This window comes from Jaculus jaculus, chromosome 2 (assembly GCF_020740685.1).
Source record: "Jaculus jaculus isolate mJacJac1 chromosome 2, mJacJac1.mat.Y.cur, whole genome shotgun sequence".
Lineage (NCBI taxonomy): Eukaryota > Metazoa > Chordata > Mammalia > Rodentia > Dipodidae > Jaculus > Jaculus jaculus.
The window spans coordinates 102,782,314-102,802,209 of record NC_059103.1 but is presented as its reverse complement, the minus strand read 5'-3'; the positions used below and the strand labels follow the sequence as shown (position 1 = coordinate 102,802,209).

General features: G+C 43.4%; 1 protein-coding gene across 3 annotated transcripts in view; it reads right to left on the bottom strand.

Annotated features, from left to right (window-relative positions):
- Window positions 1-18,960, bottom strand: part of Ppp3ca (protein phosphatase 3 catalytic subunit alpha) — a 328,874-nt gene extending 309,914 nt beyond the window's left edge. Inside the window, exon 1 of one of the 3 annotated variants that reach the window (XM_045143003.1) lies at window positions 18,741-18,960. In XM_045143003.1, the coding sequence (XP_044998938.1) occupies window positions 18,741-18,780 (40 nt within the window). In that variant the 5' untranslated portion in view covers window positions 18,781-18,960. Of the gene's footprint in view, window positions 1-17,315; window positions 17,876-18,740 lie in introns of those variants that run through there. The other 2 variants (XM_004662982.2, XM_004662983.3) reach the window with 2 other exon arrangements.
- Between the last annotated feature and the right edge of the window lie 936 nt (window positions 18,961-19,896).

Below are 19,896 nucleotides of genomic sequence, written 5' to 3'. Positions count from 1 at the left end.
CCTCTCTCCCTCAATCACAGACCTGCTTCACCACAGGATTTCTCAAAGTCAGTCCAACCACGTTCAAGTGAAACAGAAATATATTAGTCAGTCATGAGCATGCACACACACACACATAAGAAAATTCTCTAACCACCTGCTTTAGGTGAAGCACTAAAATAATTTTAATCAATTTTCTTGAAGACAATGTATTCTAAATAACCAATTAAAAGTGTAACAAGGCCAGCCATGAACATCTGTAATAGTACAGAATAGCTGATAGTAGTAAATGAAAATTTCTAATCTCAAAACAAGTCACATTTGCATCTAAAATGCTACAATGAAACCACATAACTCCCTCCTCAAAATGTTTCATGTTATGGCTCCTTGAAGTGGCTTTCACTTAAGCTATGTGTGGCTTCCTATTTGCTTTACTGACAAAAATATTAAAATGAATATAAGAAAGTAATGTCTCCACAGCGAAGACCAGCAGGGGACAATACTGACAATGCCATTTTTCAGTGTTAACCTGCAGAAAATAAACTCAAGAGCCAATAAAAAATGTGCCTACTATGTAACCCACAGTAGGCACCACCATTTATGTTCTGAATTAGTGAAGCCTACTTTGTACTTTTTTACTCCAGTCCCATTATCTGTACACCTCAGAAATGTTTCTAAACCAACACTAAAGTACTAGATATATTTTTTCCCCTCTCTAACCCCCAAATAATGAACCCCAACAGCAACACAACTTCATATAGGGATAGAGAGATTGCTTAGTGGTTAAGGTGCTTGCCTGCTAAGCCAAAGGATTCAAGTTCGATTCCCCAGTACTCACATAAGCCAGATGCACAACTTATATAAAAACAAATCCCTAACAAGATCTATTCTCACTCATATGCCCAAAGGAAATAGTTTTATCTGCTCCTAAAATTTGTGTAGCAGTGGTGAAGCTCAGAGTTTGCAGTCAAGACTTCTGGTGGCCAAACAGCCATTCCAAGATCCACTCAGGTAGGTACAAAAGGTACTTACCAGTAAGGAAACAAATCATTGTACAAGCCAGATGTGTTACAAGCATTAATTCTTTTTTAGAATACAAAGATCAAGAAAGATAAGCACTTCATCTACCACTGGCTTACTCTAAGCAAATGCCTGTGAAGAACAGAGTAGATCTCCTCAGCTATAAAGGAGAAATAATTCACTGCAAAATATATGTAAATAAAAAACAAACATCTTTCCCCAGCCATTATCCCTTGAAATGTGTAACTCACACTGAAATCACAAAATATCAAATAAAGCACTGAACAAAATCTTCAGACATCTTTTAAAAATGTATCATTCTAAAGAAGTCCAGAGAGAGATTCTCTCTCTTTCTCTCAAATAAATAAAAATATTTTTAAAAAATTTAAAAAGAAGGGGCTGGAAAAATGACTTAGCAGTTAATGTGCTGGCCTGTGAAGCCTAAGGTTCAATTCCCCAGTTTCCACGTAAGCCAGATGCACAGGTATCTGGAGTTCATTTGCAGTGGCTAGAGGCCCTGGCATACCCATTCTCATTCATATTCTCTCCCTCCCTCTCTCTCTCCCTTTCTCCCAAATAAAGAAAAATATAATATAAAAGCCAGGCATGGTGGCCCACGCCTTTAATCCCAGTACTCGGGGGGGGGGGGGGGGGGGGGGCAGAGGTAAGAGGATCACCATGAGTTCGAGGCCACCCTGAGACTACACAGTTAATTCCAGGTCAGCCTGGGCTAGAGTGAGACCCTACCTCAAAACAAAACAAAATATATACATATGTGTGTGTGTGTGTGTATGTGTATGTATGTATATGTATGTATATATGAAATTTAAAGATGTACAGAAAGATCTACAGCATAAAGAAAGGAAACACCTAGGACATGCAGCACTTGTTTTCTTTATAGATCCGCAAGCTTCTTTTAAAAACAGATGTAAATTTTTTCCATGTTACAAGTGTAGAACCTAAACTAAATATTTGTGAATGTACTCATACAAGTATTCTGCAAAAATTAACTTGGTAACTAGGTTTAGATGAACAGCTAGACAAATTACCTACTATAAACTGAAGCAAAAAAAAATTAATAGTTAAAAGAATCTAAATTTTAATCTTAAAAGGGGCTACAGTAGAGGATAAGTTTAGCAAGATGAAATCAAAATGAGATGCCATTTTAAACTTTGTGCTTAAAATCACATAATAATTACAAAATCCCCAAGAAAGGATACCTCGTTTACTGATATGTCACTTAAAAAGGCCCTAGGGGAGGAGATAGAAAACAAGTTACTGTAGAAATCAGTGATATTGTGTAAAGTCATGCAACATGAATTACATTAACTTAAAAGTATGATATTAGAAAAACTGGCATAATCATTTTTTCTCTTTTACACAGAAATATCTCCTCCAATTTGTTGTAAGAAGAAAAAACAATAGAATGATGTGTCAGGCATGCTAACCACTGGGGAGATGGAAAGGATAAGATCTACCCTCAAAGATCTCACTCAGTTAAGGAGGTGAAAATGTTGCAAACACTGATGACACATTTTGTGGAAAACACAAGCAGCACCTTCATGTGTCTATGAGGACCAGGGTTTTACAGAGAAAAGAAACAGTGAGGGCTTGAGAGATGGCTTAGCGGTTAAGCGCTTGCCTGTAAAGCCTAAGGACCCCGGTTCGAGGCTCGGTTCCCCAGGTCCCACGTTAGCCAGATGCACAAGGGGGCGCATGTGTCTGGAGTTCATTTGCAGTGGCTGGAAGCCCTGCTATGCCCACTCTCTCTCTCTCTCTCTCACTCTCTGCCTCTTTCTCTCTCTGTCACTGTCAAATAAATAAATAAAAATAAACAAATAAATTAAAAAAAAACAGTGAGAGGTCCCGAAGTGTCCACGACAGGTCTATTTTGATTCTAAAACAGTTTACCTCAAAACGAGATCTGAGGCACAACTCAGTTGGCTAAGGAAAAAAAAAATGAAAAATAAAAAATGAAATAAATAAATAAAATTGGCACATTCAAAGCCAGCCAGCAACTTAATGAGATAAAATAGGCTGGGACAGGTAGGAGAGTTTGTCTTGCATACATAAAGCCCTAGGTTCAATCACTAGTACCACAAAAATAAAATAATATAATAAAATATAAATAAAATTATGAAAAGTTTAGTTTGTTTCTATCATATACAAATGTTCACAATACATACGTAGTTAAAAGTGTTCTCATTGCTCTTAAGGACTTCTACTTTAGTAAACTGGAGATAAACTGGACAAAAATAACATATGCTTATTTTTAAAATAGATACTTTCAGAATTCATATATTCATATAAGGGCCAAATATATGAATTTTTACAAATCAATGAGGCAAAAATCACTCACATAATAGGGAGTGGTAATCATATGTTCATCTTAAGAGAAAATAATGTACTGACAATAAATAAGGGGAGACAGAGAGCAGAGGTGTGTGGGAGGCAGCAGCAGGAGATGTGGCCTTTAAAAGACCTGAACTGAGTGACATGTTTAATTGACTGGATGGATGGTGGTAACATCACCAGGACAGGAAACACCAAACAGATTCTCCACTTTATTTGCACCACACCCATACATAGCAACCGTAGTAGGGCTTGAGAAACAGTCCCAAGAAAAAACTAGGTTGTAAATATAGATGTGCTAGTCATCAGTCTACAGGCAGTAATCAACCTGTGACTTTAAGGAAACAAGACCTCCTAGAAGGACGAGTAAAGAGATACAAGAACGTTAGCACACGGGATTCAGTCAAGAGGAGCTGGCAAACACACCAAAAGAAACCCATAACGTGAGGACAATGCTTCATGAAGAAAAAACTAGCCTAGAAAGCAAAGATGACAGAAATCTGTAATTAGACATTATCATTATTTTCAAACTGCCTGACTGGAATGGTAGAGGCCCCCAAATCATAAGGAGAGAAAATGGGTAGGAAGTATCAAAGTACAGACTTAATACAAATTATTTCTAAAAGTAGAAAGCTTGGCATTCAATGGAACAACAACAAAATCCCTAGTACATACTGACAGCTCTTTCTGAGCAGACACTGGGCTAGGAATTCTTACATACTACTCTTCTCACTGTAACAATCTTACGGTATTAGTACCATCACTTCTAATGTTCAGGGGAAAATAAACCTGAGTTCAATATGGGTACATGACTTGCCCGTGGAAAATAAAGAACTTAAATACAAGTCAGCTTGTTTTCTACAGCTGTGCGCTAATGCTTATTCCCATCCTGGTGCTACCTCCTGTCAATGGAAATAAATACAAAAGGAGGAAAGGAGGAGGTGGCCTCTTAACCTTCTGACAAGAATCTCCCCTTCTCTTTTAATTATTTGAATTAGCTGACTGTTAAACTCATTCCTCCCTTCCACAGTCCATGATTCTAGTCCATTATGCTTTACCCACAAGTCAGTTATAACAGTGGCAGAACTGCAGAAACAAATGCCAGTCACTCCATTTGCACTACCTTTTATACCATATCATAACTTATACACCCAAGAAAAATAATATACTTTTGCCAAAACTGAAAATGTATTCTATGAAGATAATTCATCATTGTCTCCTGGACTACGCCAGCAGGCCCCACTATCTGTGAGGAGAGTAACAAACACTATTTACATTGTCACGTGAAATTTACTTCGGTCTCCCTCACTGGACAGTAGCCAGGGCATCTTGACACTGCAAATGAACACTAGATACATGCATCACATTGTGCATCCAGCTTTGTATGGGCACTGAGGAAATGAACCTGGACTGGCAGGCTTTGCCAGCAACTGCCTTTCTTTTAAAAATCACTGAGCTGTCTCTCTAGCCCTAAATTACTTTTTAATGTTAGACTTGAAACTTAAATATATTCCTAAAAATATTTTTTATCTTAAATATATAACTGATAGTGGAATTTCAAAAATGGTATCCCTAGGGAAATACCTGAAACGAGAAGGCTACATAAGGCCCTCTAGAGTACCCTAGTGGTGCCCACCTCAATGTTCCAGGCTCTACTCAATTGACAGGCCTGACCCCAAAGGCATGAAACTTCCCACTGCAGGTACCAGCCCTTTTTCTCACAGCGATGTCCGTGTCCTGGCCTGACCATAGCTTGCACAAAGCATTCACATAAGGGAACTGTCACCAGATGTGTTCTTGGAGAAAGAGAATAAAGCAGTTTTCAGGAACACTACTAGAATACATTGAGACTTCAGATCAAGCAGGCTGCATGCTGCTCCCACGATCATGCAGAACCAGCAGCTTCCTCTCACCATCAATGCTTGCACATGGCTAGAGAGTAGTGTCCCACAGCCAAAGAGTTAGGACTCAGGATGAGCACTGCAGTGCCAAGTCCCTGCCTCTTTCCAGTCTCAGTGAAACTTATCAAATTACAACTGAGGGCTGGAGAGATGGCTTAGCAGTTAAGCACTTGCCTGTGAAGCCTAAGGACCCAGGTTTGAGGCTCAATTCCCCAGGACCCACGTTAGCCAGATGTACAAGGGGGCGCACACATCTGGAGTTTGTTTGCAGTGGCTGGAGGCCCTGGCGTGCCCATTCTCTCTCCCTCTCTCTATCTGCCTCTTTCTGTCCTTCTCTGTCTCTCTCAAATAAACAAACAGTAACCATAACAAAAAAATTAAAAACAAATTACAACTGCATCCATCCAGCTAATAAAATGCAAAGGACTTAGGAGCTGTTTATCCACACCCTCAGACTGCATAGTGAGCAGGCAGAAAAGGCAGGTTTGGACTCATCAAGCAGGGTACTGAGTTGCCCTGGTGGTATGATTTTTTAAAGTTACCAAGGGATGTGCTTCTTGTCATCCCCACACCACCACCAGGATGTCATGTCTATATTCCTTGCCCACATGGTAACTAAAAGGTGAATGCAAAGACTGTAGAAAGTAACTGTCTAAAATGCTAGTGTTTCTACACTTCAAGTGGCCTCTTTAAGGATTAGATATTATGAAGCCTGAAACTGCTAGGGGAATGAAAGATAAAGCAACTTCAATGAGAAAGCCATGGAGACTGGTTTGATTCAGGTGTCCCCAATAAACTTAAGTGTTCTGAATGCTAGGTTCCCAGCTGATGGAGATTTGGGAATTAACAACTCCTGCAGAAACTGTATTGTTGGAGACAGACTTTTGGAAATTATAGCCAGTTTCCCTATGTCAGTGGTACACGCTCCTGTTCCTGTTGTCCACCTTATATGGGCCAGGGGGTAATGTCCACTCTCTGCTCATGCCATCGTTTTCCCCTGTTATCATGGAGCTTCCCCTCAAGTCTATAAGCCAAAATAAACCTCTATTTCCAACAAACTGCTCTTGGCTGGGTGATTTCTACCAGCAATGTAAACCTGACTGCAACAGTAAAGTGGTAGCAAGAAGCAGGATTGCTGCTAGACACCTGACTATGTGGGTTTGGCCGTTTGGAGCGGATTTTCAAGAGGACTGTGGAAGGACTTGAAATGTTGGCTAAGAGATGCCTCACAGTGCTGTAAGTACAGCTTGATGGACTATTCTAGTCATAGTTGAAAGACCAGAATGCAGTAAGAACTATGGACAGTGAGGTTTGGCTTATGAGGGTGAGAAAGAGCTTTGCTTGGACTGAGCTAGGAGCAGTTTGTGTGAGAAGCCTGCTGTTATCCCCGAGTCCTGAGAAGTTTTTCAAGGTTGCTTTTCATAGAAATTAACTGGTGTGTGCAGAGGGATATGGCACAGAAAGAAAAATCTTTGGGTAAACTGCAGCCTGTTCATCTGCAATTGAGGCTACAACCTTTGACATGGGGCAGGTGACCTGCTGGGGCAACAGGAAGAATGTAGACTCTTTTGAAGGGGCCTGAGTGCTCAAGGAGTGTCCTATTCTTCAAAGTCTGCCTTATCCCCCACCCCCAGATTAACAAATTGGCACCCTCCTGGTATTATGGACTATAAGAAATGCAGGAAAGAGAGGGTCACTGAGTTTGCAACATGGTTTTGGGTTTTGGAACTGACCATGGGCAGTGTGAAGAAGGTTTACTGGATGCCTGCATGGAGACCCCATGGAGCCATGAGGATGAAACGTGGGTTGCAGTGGAGACCCAGTGGATATGTCAAGACCACGAAATGGCTAAGGAAGGCTGCTGGCTCAAATGAAGTTTTCCAGGACTGTGAGTAGCCTAGCTGGAGGGGCAGAATTGGAAAGCCACAGCTTTGTTGCTGGTTAGAATTATCAGACTTGGAGATTTGTCACTGACTAGAGTTGTTGGACTTGGAGTTAAAGAGTTTGATGTTTGCCCTGGTTGTTTCAAATCTTGTATTAGTTACATATTTCTTTGCTATGCCCAGTGCTATCTCTTGCAGTGTATATTCTGTGCCATTATGGTTTGGGGGGGCTTTTGGTATTATGGCTCAGTTAAAAAATCTTGAATACAGGAGTGTATGAACATCACTGGAATTGATAAACATTATGGATACTTTTAAAGTTGGATGAATGCATTCCATTTTATATCATGGATGGTTAACAGTTTATGGGGGCCAGGGGAGGAATGTGGTGGTTTGATTCAGGTGTCCCCCATAAACTTAGGTGTTCTGAATGCAGGGTTCCCAACTGATGGAGATTGGGAAATTAACACCTCCAGGAGGCAGTGTATTGTTGGGGGCAGGCTTATGGGTGTTACAGCCAATTTCCCCATGCCAGTGTTTGGCACTCTCCTGTTGCTGCTGTCCACCTTATATGGGCCAGGGGGTGATGTCTACCCTCTCTTCATGACATTGTTTTCCCCTGCCATCATGGAGCTTCCCCTCGAGTCTGCCAAAACAAACCTCTTTTACCCACAAGCTGCTCTTGGGTGGGTGATTTCTACCAGCAATGGGAAACTGACTGCAACAGAGACTAAGAGAATAATAAGAGTAGCAATCCTTTCCCAGTCAAGGACATCATGGGATGCCAGACTGAGCCCACCTATTATGACTTCTAATTAGGAGGCAGCTTAAATGACAGAAAAGAGCAAGGTGCCCTACTGAAGGAACTGAGTCAAAAAGAGATTAGGAGAACCACAAGAATATAGAAGGTCCAGGAAGCCACACCATGTGAGTAGTTGGCTAGAAGACTAAGAACAAGGGTGCTGTTTTTAATATCAAATGAACACCCTTGTTGCGGGGGGGGGGGGGAGGTAGGGGAGGATAAAACTCATTCTCTGGACTTCTATAAAGCTAAGAAGTGTTCAAAAGTAAGTATTAAGCCAGGCATGGTGGTGCATGCCTTTAATCCCAGCACTCAGGAGGCAGAAGTAGGAGGATAATCACTGCAAGTTCAAGGCCAGCCTGGGATGTTCCCAGGCTGCAATGCTCCCCAGAATATTAAGTGTACTAGTTCTAGGCCAGATGCGAGAGTAGACAGATTTCCATACTACTTCCAAATATATAAATCTTAGGGTAAGTTTAGACTGTTCTTAAGCATATCAGGTCACACTGACAATCAAAACAAGTGATAATTGCTTGTTCTAAGGTCCTCAATCATCTATTATAATGTTAATTGTTGCTACCTGATTAAAAAGTTGCCGGGTATGGTAGCACACGCCTTTAATCCCAGCACTTGGGAGGCAGAGGTAGGAGGATCGCCGTGAGTTCGAGGCCACCCTGAGACTACATAGTGAATTCCAGGTCAGCCTGGGATACAGTGAGACCCTACCTCAAAAAAAAAAAAAAAAAAAAAAAAGTTAGGGCTGGAGGGATGGCTTAGCAGTTAAGGCATTTATCTGCAAAGCCAAAGGATCCAGGTTCAATTCCCAATGACCCACATAAGCCAGATGCACAAGGGGGCACATGTGTCTGGAGTTCATTTGCAGTGGCTGGAGCCCTGGCATGCCCATTCTCTCTCTCCCTCTCTTTCTCCCTCTTTCTCTCTGTCAAATAAATGTATACACACTCAGAAATAAATAGATACACTCCGAATAATAAATATATACTTAGAAAAAGTTATGAGCTGCCTCTAATCTTACAGAGACTCTTAAGGTTTATTACTAGTATATTCACACTCACATATGTCCTATTGGGTATACAATCTACTTCACATCTATTTTTTTTTAATTCCCAAACATTGTAGTTTATTCATTTTCATTGGCACACTATGATGTTTAATCCTGCCTCTCAGTTGCTTGTCACACAGCCCTCACATTGCTAGTTTTCTGAGAAGAAATTATCTGTAATCATTGAGAAAATTAATCTGTGCACTGTCCCCATCCCCACCCCTGGTGCTTGAGTTGCAGCCTAGGGCCTTGCACATTAGGCAAATGCTCTGTTACTAAGCACAATATCCGTCCCACACCTTGTAACTGACTGGGATCCAATAAAGACCACGCATGCCCCTGGGAAAACCATTCTTTCCAATGACACTTCTCCATGTGGGCTTTCCAGGGAGAAGCCATTTAAGCCCTGGTAGCCAGAGTCATTCATAATCTCCACAAGAGCACACAAATACAGAAACTCATCAAAGCTTTACAAGCTGACAATGACAAGACCCACAAAGTTTTTCAAAACAGAGCTGGATAACATAAAAACCTCAATCCATCTCATCCTTTTTCTATTAATTTACAGATATAACCACATGTATCAGATGTGTAGGGCATAGCTGGCTGCCTGCTACAGCTGAAGATGCAAAGATAAATGGAACCAGGCCCTCTCTCCAGGTCCCTCCACTTCCTGGGAAGAGACAGACAGACAAGCAGACACCTGCTATGATCAAGGTACTCTGTGCAGGCTAACAAGCTGACTCCCTTTTCTTCAACGGGAGCTGTCAGAAGAGACACCACAGAGAGAACTGAGAGGACTGAGTGAAGGAAGGACTGAGTGAGCAGAACAGCCATTTACCCCATAAGCAGGCTGGTACAGAAAGGTGTGTGTGTGTGTGTGTGTGTGTGTGTGCTTTACTAACACGACATGGGAGGAGGCTATATTATATTATGCTTTTAATTTAGTTTGATAATATGGTAAAGCTTATGAGATAGTTAGAAACAAATGGTAGCTGATGGTTCAAAGCCCACTCAGCAGAATAGAAGGAGGGAGCAGAGCTACTGGCACATTTCCTTAATGAATCACAGCCATCCATCTTACCACTGGAGAGCATCCAATAACATGTGGGGCATGGGGCGGAGCATGACAAGAAGTTACACTAGAAAGGGCTGTATATAGGGATTACAAAAGCATTAAAGAAAATAGTAATTTTAAAATTACACAAGGTGTTTTTTCCATCCTTTTGTTTTGTTGTTGTTTGGGGAACTGGACCATTCTATTTTACTTTCTCCTAAAATTTACCTGGTCATTCTCTTTAAATCCGTGTCCGGGCTATAATTAAAATATATAAATCACACAATAAATGAAGGCTAAATGGTTGGCATAACTTGCCAAATATTTACTACCCTAACAGAAAATATTAACAACAAAAAAGGGAAAAAACACAGCCTTCTAGTTCAAGTACATGAGCTCAGTTGGAAAGAACTTGAGCTTTTAACTTCAGCAGGCAGTCACTAAATGACCAAACAACAAAACTGTCTTCAACATAACTGTAACACCATTGCTTCTCATATCCAACTCTTGAATAAGCTGGAACAGGAATTTCATTCACAAACCAGCTAAATTCAATAAACACTTAAGCATGATTTCTCTCCATGCATTGCTTCAGATAGCACATGAAACTCACTCAACAACAAAGTTTTTATTCAGTACCTGACAGGTACGGCACTGCAGAAGACACCATGGATCTGATATCCAGTATTTTACAACTTTAACTCTAAGTATGCATATTGACAAGCAATTTAATGTACTTCCAAGTATATGTAGCAACTTAAGAGGCACAATTTAGGAACTGACACACCAGAATTCCCAAGATATTCTATTACATAGAACTGAATATCTTCAATAAGAACCACTAATTTCACCAAAGGAAAAAAGTCATGTTTAGTCATTCTGGATATCATGTGATGCAGCCACTGTAGACAGACTCTATAGGCCTTAGTTTTCATTCAAGACATTTCCTTTTAAAGTTAGCTCTGTGTCTTTCATTCCCTCTTGCTCTCTCTGAAGGTCAACAATAATTCTTCTGGCTTTATAACTAAAGAAAGTATATAAAATCGACACACACTAGAAGGGGGATAACATAACCCAGTGGCAGCTTTCATATGAATCTCAGGTATCTACCTGTTTGCTCCCATCTTCTTCAGATGCCTTCAATATTTCCAATTGCACCACACAGAAGCTTATGGAAAACCATATACACAATCTTTAAACATCAGGTTCGAATGGTACTGATGAATCCAAAGCAAGGATTAAGGAATAACATGAAAAACACATAGTTCTGTTGCCTTTTCGTAAGTTACTGCTACTTCATCAGGGCATTTATTATGCTTAATGTGTCATGTAACCAATCTCTCAGTTCACATGGGTGAAAGGGGACTTGTGACACCAGCAACACGACCAGGTCCTTAAGCTGATTCTCTAGCTGGAAAGACTAATAATGGGATAATTATTTTTATTTTTTATTTCAGATATTAAATATAATGGATAATTTCACATAGGAAATTGAATTACAAAGAAGTAATGAAAGATGAATAAGCATTGTCTGATAATCTTCCCCTGAGTGTTCTTCATAAACTAACAAAAACTTCAAATCACAACTAAGATCACTATTACCACTAAGGCAAAGAAGCTTACAGCAGCATTCTCCAAAACAAAAGTAAATAAAACTCCCTTGAAGAAGAGAACACTATTTCTATTTCTATACATATATTTATCTGAAAAGAAAGCAACGTTTTATAGTATTTCTTCAGCAAGCCTTTTACCAAGATCACACCAGTTGTAACACTTACCTCCAGAATGTAATTCAAACCAGCAAAGCCTTTTCACTAATGGAAATCCAGTTGCCAAACTACACTCTAGACCTACCTATACCTTTTATCTATTCTGTCACAATTTCTTTAATTATATATTTTTTAAAGCAGCACAAAGAACTACTCTTGTAGAGCCAAGGCATTTACGGCTTTCAATATTACTATGAATATTAACTGACTCTTCTCTGTGCTGACTCTGCTCCAATGACCTGAAAATACCTACCATTTTGTCACTGGTAACTCAGCGTCAGCAGTGACAGACTTATTTCCCAAGGGAACAAATCCAAGTGTGACCACTTGGCCTTCCATACCCCATGTCACGACCCCATGGTCCTCAGAGTGAAGGTGGGTGTAACTACTACCATCTGGTGTATCAGAGAATGTGGACTATTCTTATAATAAATAACTTAAAACTATGCAAGTGTTCAAGACCACACCCACTTGAATATCAAAAGATTGTTGTCACTAAGTCATTGAAAAATTGAAAAAATTATTTTTTAGTAATTACCAGAATTTGGTTCCATGAGTCACCGCCTTTCTTCACAGTTCTAAAGGAAGACAATGTATTTTCATAAAACATTCAAAATGGTAATTTGGATTTGCTAAAAGGAGAGTATCTCTAGAAAAATGCAATTTTCCAATGAGGTCACTATAAATGGATTCTTTATTTGGTTTCATAATTAGCTTCAACTTTATACATGGACGACACCAAAAAAAGCAAGATCAGGAAAGTCATAAGAGGACAATTATAAGCATATAAATATGTAAATTCCTAGCTTTAAAAACATTTTGTAAATTTGAGGCTTGCAGGAAAAACTGAGACAGATCTGCTGATATTCTAGTGGTTCTATTTTTTTTAAGAATGGGGAATAATCCTTACTTTAAATTATAAAACATAAGTCAAAAGAGGACAATTATAAAAATTATAAATGTACTATGTAAGTTATATTTTTAAATTACCATTTCAAATAAGTCATAAAAATAAGCATTCATTTTAAAGTATTCATTTTTAAGTAACAAAAATGTTACTGTAAACATTATTACTTAAATTTTGAGGTGCCAGTTTTCCACATTTTAACTGAGTGTCCATTTAAAGTAAGGATACTTACTTGATAGAAGTCCTGAAAGAAAATATTACTGAATAGATCAATCTAATTTATAATTAACAGCATGAATCTACATACTGTTCACTTAATCCTGAAAAGAATTTGTTCTCTCAAGCGTCAGAACTATGGCATGTGTAGTACTAATTATATTAGCAAATCACTAGCAAATAGCTAGTGCTGATGTAAACTCTACCCAACAAATATTGATGTTTAATGATAATAATTCTAATAATATTGACATCATGAGGTTTCACTATGCTCCAATATAAACCCAGACACATGACAATAAAAAATGTCAGTACACTAAATTCACAATGAGCTCTTCTTGGTATATCAGTCATATATGTTACTCCATTTCAAATCCAAATATGACAGTCACTACTGATAAACCATATGCTGATTTGCTGTTTAAGCAGTAATATGACCAGTATTTCTCAGCTAGCAATGCAAAAGACTTCCATCCTCATTTACTCAACAATTCACCTTACAAGCTGCACCTTCTTGCTGGTTTGAGCTTACAAATCTTTCCAGAATTTTTCTAAGTCTATCGACACCAAGAGTCTACAGATGATAAAACATGAGTAAACAGCTGATTGCCCATGACTAAAAGCAAATGTATGCAGAAAACACGAATGCACCACTTACAGTTGTTGACAGAATCCCCATCATCTTCTAGGAATTTATCCCAACAACCTGCCAGCATATCTGAAATTTCTATTAAAATAAGTCTGGAATAAGGTGAAAGGTCCACTACAAAACACTTGAGGATGGGAAAAAACATTGTCCATGTATGTACCACCACCATACACCATCACACGGTTTTATTTGCTCAAAGCACTTTTAACTGCCCCAAGTTCAGTTCTGTGGTCCAAAGGGAATGGGAGGGTCCAGCAAATCATTACAGAAAGGAACAGATAGAACTGAAGAAAAGCCAAAGTTTGCCACAGGCTTTCATAGTGCACTGCAGAGAAAACCAGACCACAAGGTGTGTTGGGGGATGGGGAAAGAGATGCATTTACTCTTCTATTTATTAGCTTCATTTTTTTTTTCCATTTGCAGTATTGTTTATATTTCCTGGAAAATATAATGTAAAACAGGCATGGTTCTGCTACACTCCTGTAATCCCACCACTCTTTAGGCTGAAGCTGAATGATCACAAAATTAGGCCCAGCTTGAGCTATGTTACCAGACTGTCTCAAACCACACAACAAATATAATGTAAAAGAATGTCTCATACACTAACTTTAAAAAAAAAAAAATAGACCAAATTATTCTGATTTCCAACAACTGGCATGACAAAATGTTTTCACTGAATTCTTACAATGTTACAGCATTTTAAATCTAAGCAGTCAAGTGAAACCACTAACTTTTTCTTTTTGTTTTTTTTTGTTGTTGTTGTTTATATATAGTCTAAGTACATGCTTTTCATCTCCACTGGCATCCTTTGCTTTCATCCTGAAAATTTCAAAAATGGACCAGGGTCTTAGTGTACACAGTAGCAGATCTCAAAAACAACAGAGTTGACCGTAAAACTCACTCTACCTTTCTAAAGCTGAATTCTGGAAATACAAATTGAGAGAGCTGTCATCAGATTACTACAAACAAAACCACAAGCAGGGCTCCATTTGTAAGCAACAATGTGTCCCGCAGTGAAAGCCAGAGCGCAGCAATACAGATAACTGTAAACAAACAGCACAGTGTGGCCTGCCATGGTGATGGTTTGAATAGTCCCTATTTCTATGTTCATGCACAAAAGGCAGAAGGAGCACAAACATTTCTCCAAGGACAATTCATTTCTCATGTCAGTAAGTTAAAGACTAGGAAATGAGATGAAGTACTCATAAGATCTGGAATACAACCATGTTTCCATCAACTATGTATTATCCACTTTCTGCAAACATGAAAAACAACTGGATAATTTGCCTTCTGCTCCACATACATGCTTGTTTCCACTTTTTAAATGCCTACATATACTCAAAGGGAGCAAACTATATTATCATCTCAAAATACTAATCTTGAAAATCTAATCTATGACACTGTGTTGACAAGAACCTTGGGTAATGACTTAAGACAACATAAAGTGTACAAGACACCATAAGAGAAACAACACAAAAGCACTATGCCACATCAAAGTCAAGAGAGGTCAAGGAAACTCTTTCTATAAACAAAATTCCCCATCACGCTCCCTATCAAAACAAATGTGAGATCAGATTAAGTTTTCACATTGCGAAGTCTACTGCCCACATTTGTGTTTTACTTCTACAAAAACGTATAAATCAAAATTTTGGAATTATGGGTGTATGTGCTGACATGAAAAGTCATTACCCTGGAACATCAGACAAAGGCATTATGGAAAGTGTATCAGGCTCTTCCATGTTTACTACTACTAAAGACATCAACACAGAATACATGTACATTTTTCATATTGTTTTCTTTACTTGCTTTCTGGATGAAAAACGATATGAATCAATATTTACACTAAGAATCCAAATTCTGTGACTTATAACAGGAGCTGTGACCCTAGGTGTGAATTTTGAACTGCCAACACATTCACTTGATGTAACCTGAATTGTAAACTTCAGCTTATTTTGAAAAATAACTGATCATAACCTACAGATTAGAGCTAATACCTAAGCTTCACACGTTAAGGAGATAATAATTGTTCTCAGATATTTCAGGCAAAAGTTGTTAATTTTTAAAATGTCAACAGCAGCTTTTACTACAAAACAGTTCTTTGGAATGAATGTGCTTTGAATGTTTACATAAGGATCCATGCCTTTAGAGAAATTAGTTATGCATCTGTAGTTCTATTTGGAATCATTTGCAGAGCTCTTTTCTCCTTAGTGTGAAGGGTCTGTGAACCCTGCATGGAAGCAGGAATGATTACCATATAAACAAAAAGGGGGAATATTTTATTTCCTCTCAAAAAAAAGAACACAATTTTCCCCATACGAACACACACACACACACCCTACTTTAAAAACTGAGCAAACACGAAAGGAGTGAAGTACCTTTCTGAAACCCCAGAGAGAGGTCTTAAGACTGCTGGCTTACTTGACTAAGTGCTCCTGGAGCAAACGACTTGATTGCCTTGCACTTTAGCTGCATGCCTTGGCTACATAAGACACCATTCCTGTTCACACAGCGCACACACATGCACATACACCCCCCCCCCACTAACGCTGTTTCCAATTCCAGAGGCCCCTCTGCAAACACAGGACCTATTTCTGCTCTGTTCAGTGTCCAGACTCCAAGAATAAGGGACACTACTAATCCCTGGTGGATCTGTTCTGTAGCCTCATCTTTCCAAGATTCACAGGATTGTTCCTCCCCCATCTGTCGGAATACAAAGATGATGAAGGGGTTGAATCCCTCCAGCAAGGTAGGATAGAGAGGGTAACCACTGTTGTCCCCTTCTTCACCCCATATATCCCAAAGGCTTCTCTTAGCCATCACTGAGAGCCATCCACTCCAGAAGTAGACATATCCCTAATCCCTGTAATCCCAATAACAAGAGGGAGGAGATGGAGCGGAGTAGGGTTCCCACCCAGGAGAGGCGTGCAGGAGAAGGGAACCCTTCAAGAGCAATGACAGGTAGGGCAGGCAGGCAGAGGCGGCAAGGGAGGTCTCTCTGGGCATGCGGGGGAATCCCGGGCGGCGGCGGAGGAGGGGGCTCCAGGGCCGTCCCAGGCCTGGCGCGGCCCCCGCGCGTCCCCTTGGCCACCCTCCCCGAGGCGACCGCCCCCGCCACGCGCAGAAGGAAGCGCCGGGCTCCCCCCACGCTCTCCCGCGCTCTCGCGAGTCCTGTGCAGGCCCTTCCAGGAGGGGGAGGGGGCGCCCGGGGAATTGCTGCAATGGAGCGCCCCGAGAAGCCTTGCCCAAGCGATCCGGTCGGAGGAAAGCCATGGGCCACATAAAAATGCCATATTAATTTCTTAAGCCATAAATCAGCCCTCCCTCTGCAAAAGAGAGAGAGAGAGAGAGAGGAGAAAACCATAAACCCAATCCCAACGCGAGCCTCCGAGCAGCCACCCACTTCCTATTTCTGTCACAGCAGCTACACCCTGCCAGCAGCCACCCCCCCAGGGCGCCCCCTCCCGCCACCGCCACCGCCCCCGCCGCTCAGCCATTTGCCCACTGCCACCCGCGGGCCATTAAAAGAGAAAAAAATGTCCCCCGGCGGGGCTGGGTGGGCGGCGCGGGGGAGGGGGCTCGCGAGTGTCACAATATCCTAGAAGGTCCGGGGCTAGAGCCCGGAGAGGAGAACCCGGAGCGGGGGAGGGGAGGGCGGGCTAGCCGCCCGGACGCCTGCGGCACCCGGTGCACCCGGGCGACCCGCGGCGCTCCGCTTACCTTTCACTACCCTGTCGGTCGTCGACAACTTGGGATCAATTGCCTTGGGCTCGGACATCTCCAGCCGCCGGGGGGACAGCGACGCGCTGTTGGTCCGTCCGACTGCACACCCCGACCGGACCGGCGGGCCAGACACCGAACGCCGCCGCCGCGCTGCACGCCGCTCGACCGGAGCTCCGGGCGCTGCACCGGCTGTAAAGTTACTGCTTCTCGGCGTCCCTCCGCCGCCGCCGCCTTCACTCCTCCTCCGCCGCCGCCGCCAGCCCCGCCGACTCGCTCCGGGCTGCGCGTGTGTGCTGGTTATTTATTTATTTTCTGAGCACGCCTCCCGGTTCTTCTTTTATTCTTGGGGGACGGGGGGGTGTGGGGTGGGGGAGGAGGAGAAGCGCACACGAGCACCCACCCCGGCAAGGAGACCGGGCACCGGCGCAATGGAGCCCCCACGCGCGCACACGGCCGGGATTAAAAGACCGATCACATGGGGAGGGCCGGGGGCGAGGGAGGAGAGGCAGGGCCGCGATGTCAGTGCCACCAGCCGCGCCTCGGAGTCCCGGGTGGCGGAGAGGCGGCCCCTGCTGCTGCTGTTGCTGCTGCCGCCGCCGCCGCCGCCGCCGCCGCCCGGCTGCTTGCCCGCGCCGATGGCCGGTGCCGCGGCCACCGAGGTCGCCCCACCGCCACGCTAGCCCGCTACCTCCGGGCGCCGCTCCTTCACTCACACAACGCTCAGCCGCCAAGCTCGGCAGATACAGTCCCGGGCACCACCTCCCCCTCCTCCGCCACCTCCGCCGGCCGCCGCCACCACCGCGCCCGCCTCCGCCTCCGCCTCCTCCCCTTCCTCCTCCCGGCCCCCGCCTTCAGCGCCCGGGCAGCTACCTCCTCCCCTGGGACCCGGCCTCCCGCCCCGGCGTCGGATCTCCGCGCGCTCATTGGCTACGGCGCGCGTCCCTCACGGCCAGGCGGTGCCTGCGCGGACGCCCCGCCCCCAGGCCACGCCCCCCGCTCTGTTTTCTCCCAGCTGCCTGGCCAGCGGGCTCGTCGCCTGCACCGCCCAGCGGCTGCTCAGGTGTCGCTGGGGTTGGCAGGCGAGCTTTGGGAGGATGGGCGAGGGTCGGGGCGCGGAGGAGAGGGAGTCGGGCGTGCCACCCCGCACACACCCGGCGCCCCCGTGGCAGCTGTGCCCGGGCGGCTGCCTTCAGCCACAGGGACAGTAGCCTAGGGCGGCCGGTGACTCGAGGTGTGTGCGTGGCCCCGCGCGCAAGAGGGCAGGAGAGGAGGCGGGCGCGAGCGCGGGGCGCGTGGGGGGAGCGGCGACGAGAGAGGGCGGAGGAAGGAAAAGCCCGGGGCTCGGGCCCCGCGGCGCAGCTGCTGTCGCCTCCGCAGCTGTCCAGGGACAATCGCCAAGACGGCGACCAATAAACATCTTACCTTGGGGACACCGCCTGGGATAGGTGGCCCCCGAGCACATAGTGGCGCTTCTGTGTTGGCGGCGTGGCGGCCGGGACTATACCCTCCATTGGGGGAGCGCAACTTCGCAGGAGGGGCCGCTCTTCAAAGTGTGTTTTAGCTGCTGCGCGACACCATGGCGAATTGGGACCGGGCCCAAGAGCCCAGGGCCAAGCTCAGTGACCCAGGGCGCCTTCTAAGTCTCCAAGGAAATAATGAGGGGACCAAAGAGGAGCTCTTATCCCTGTTTACACTTGCACGCAGTCACTGGTGGGGACACGTGACAACAAATTTTCCTGCTCCTTCCAATCAGCCACTTGATTCTCCAGATGCCTGCAGAGCCTTGGAGCCCACTGTTTGCCCTCATGGTAGGAAAGCAAGTGACAGAGTGCGTAACTCTGGGGGCTGTGTTAGTGGTACAGATGTTCCTTTGGCACCACAGAACGTGAGGAGGGGGCTCCATCTGCAAGAGGGCTTTCTGGGCACGCCAGTCACCCTGGCCAGTCCTAGCCCCCAGAACCAGCAAGGAAATTAGAAAGAAAGCTGAATAAAATTTTCACACTCCTCTTTCCTGTTTCATCTCTAAATTTTTTCAATATCATGTTTTACCTATTTCCTCAATTAGACCGTGAGTCCAATAAAAAGCTTAAGCAAAGGTTGAGGAAGCTAAAAGATGGAGCCAGGAGAACTTTTTTGGCGACAGGGATTAGACTAAGCTCAAACTAATATATACGTACGTATGTGCGTGCGTATGTATGTATGTATGTATAACGGAATGATGGCGCTGAAGCATGGAGGAATGTATGGCTGGCCAGGAATTGGAGCAAATACTGAAGGCCAGTGACTTTGCAGGCCTCAGCCAACAGAAGGCATGGATGGGGGTGTCGCACCAACCAGCAGGGGCAGGCTGCCCCTATTGGGTAGCTTCTACTGACCAATTTGCAGCCAGTGAATAGTATGTGCTAATTAAGCAGACAAATCACTCAGCAAATCTGTAGTATACACTTTTATTTCTGCCACTCACTGAGGTAGTTCATACAGTAGAGGAGGGGAGTAAGTGAGACAGGCCCTTGCTTCCAAAAAAGAGCCTAGGGTCCATTATAACTTTTAGGGAACATGAATACATGAGCTTAAAGAG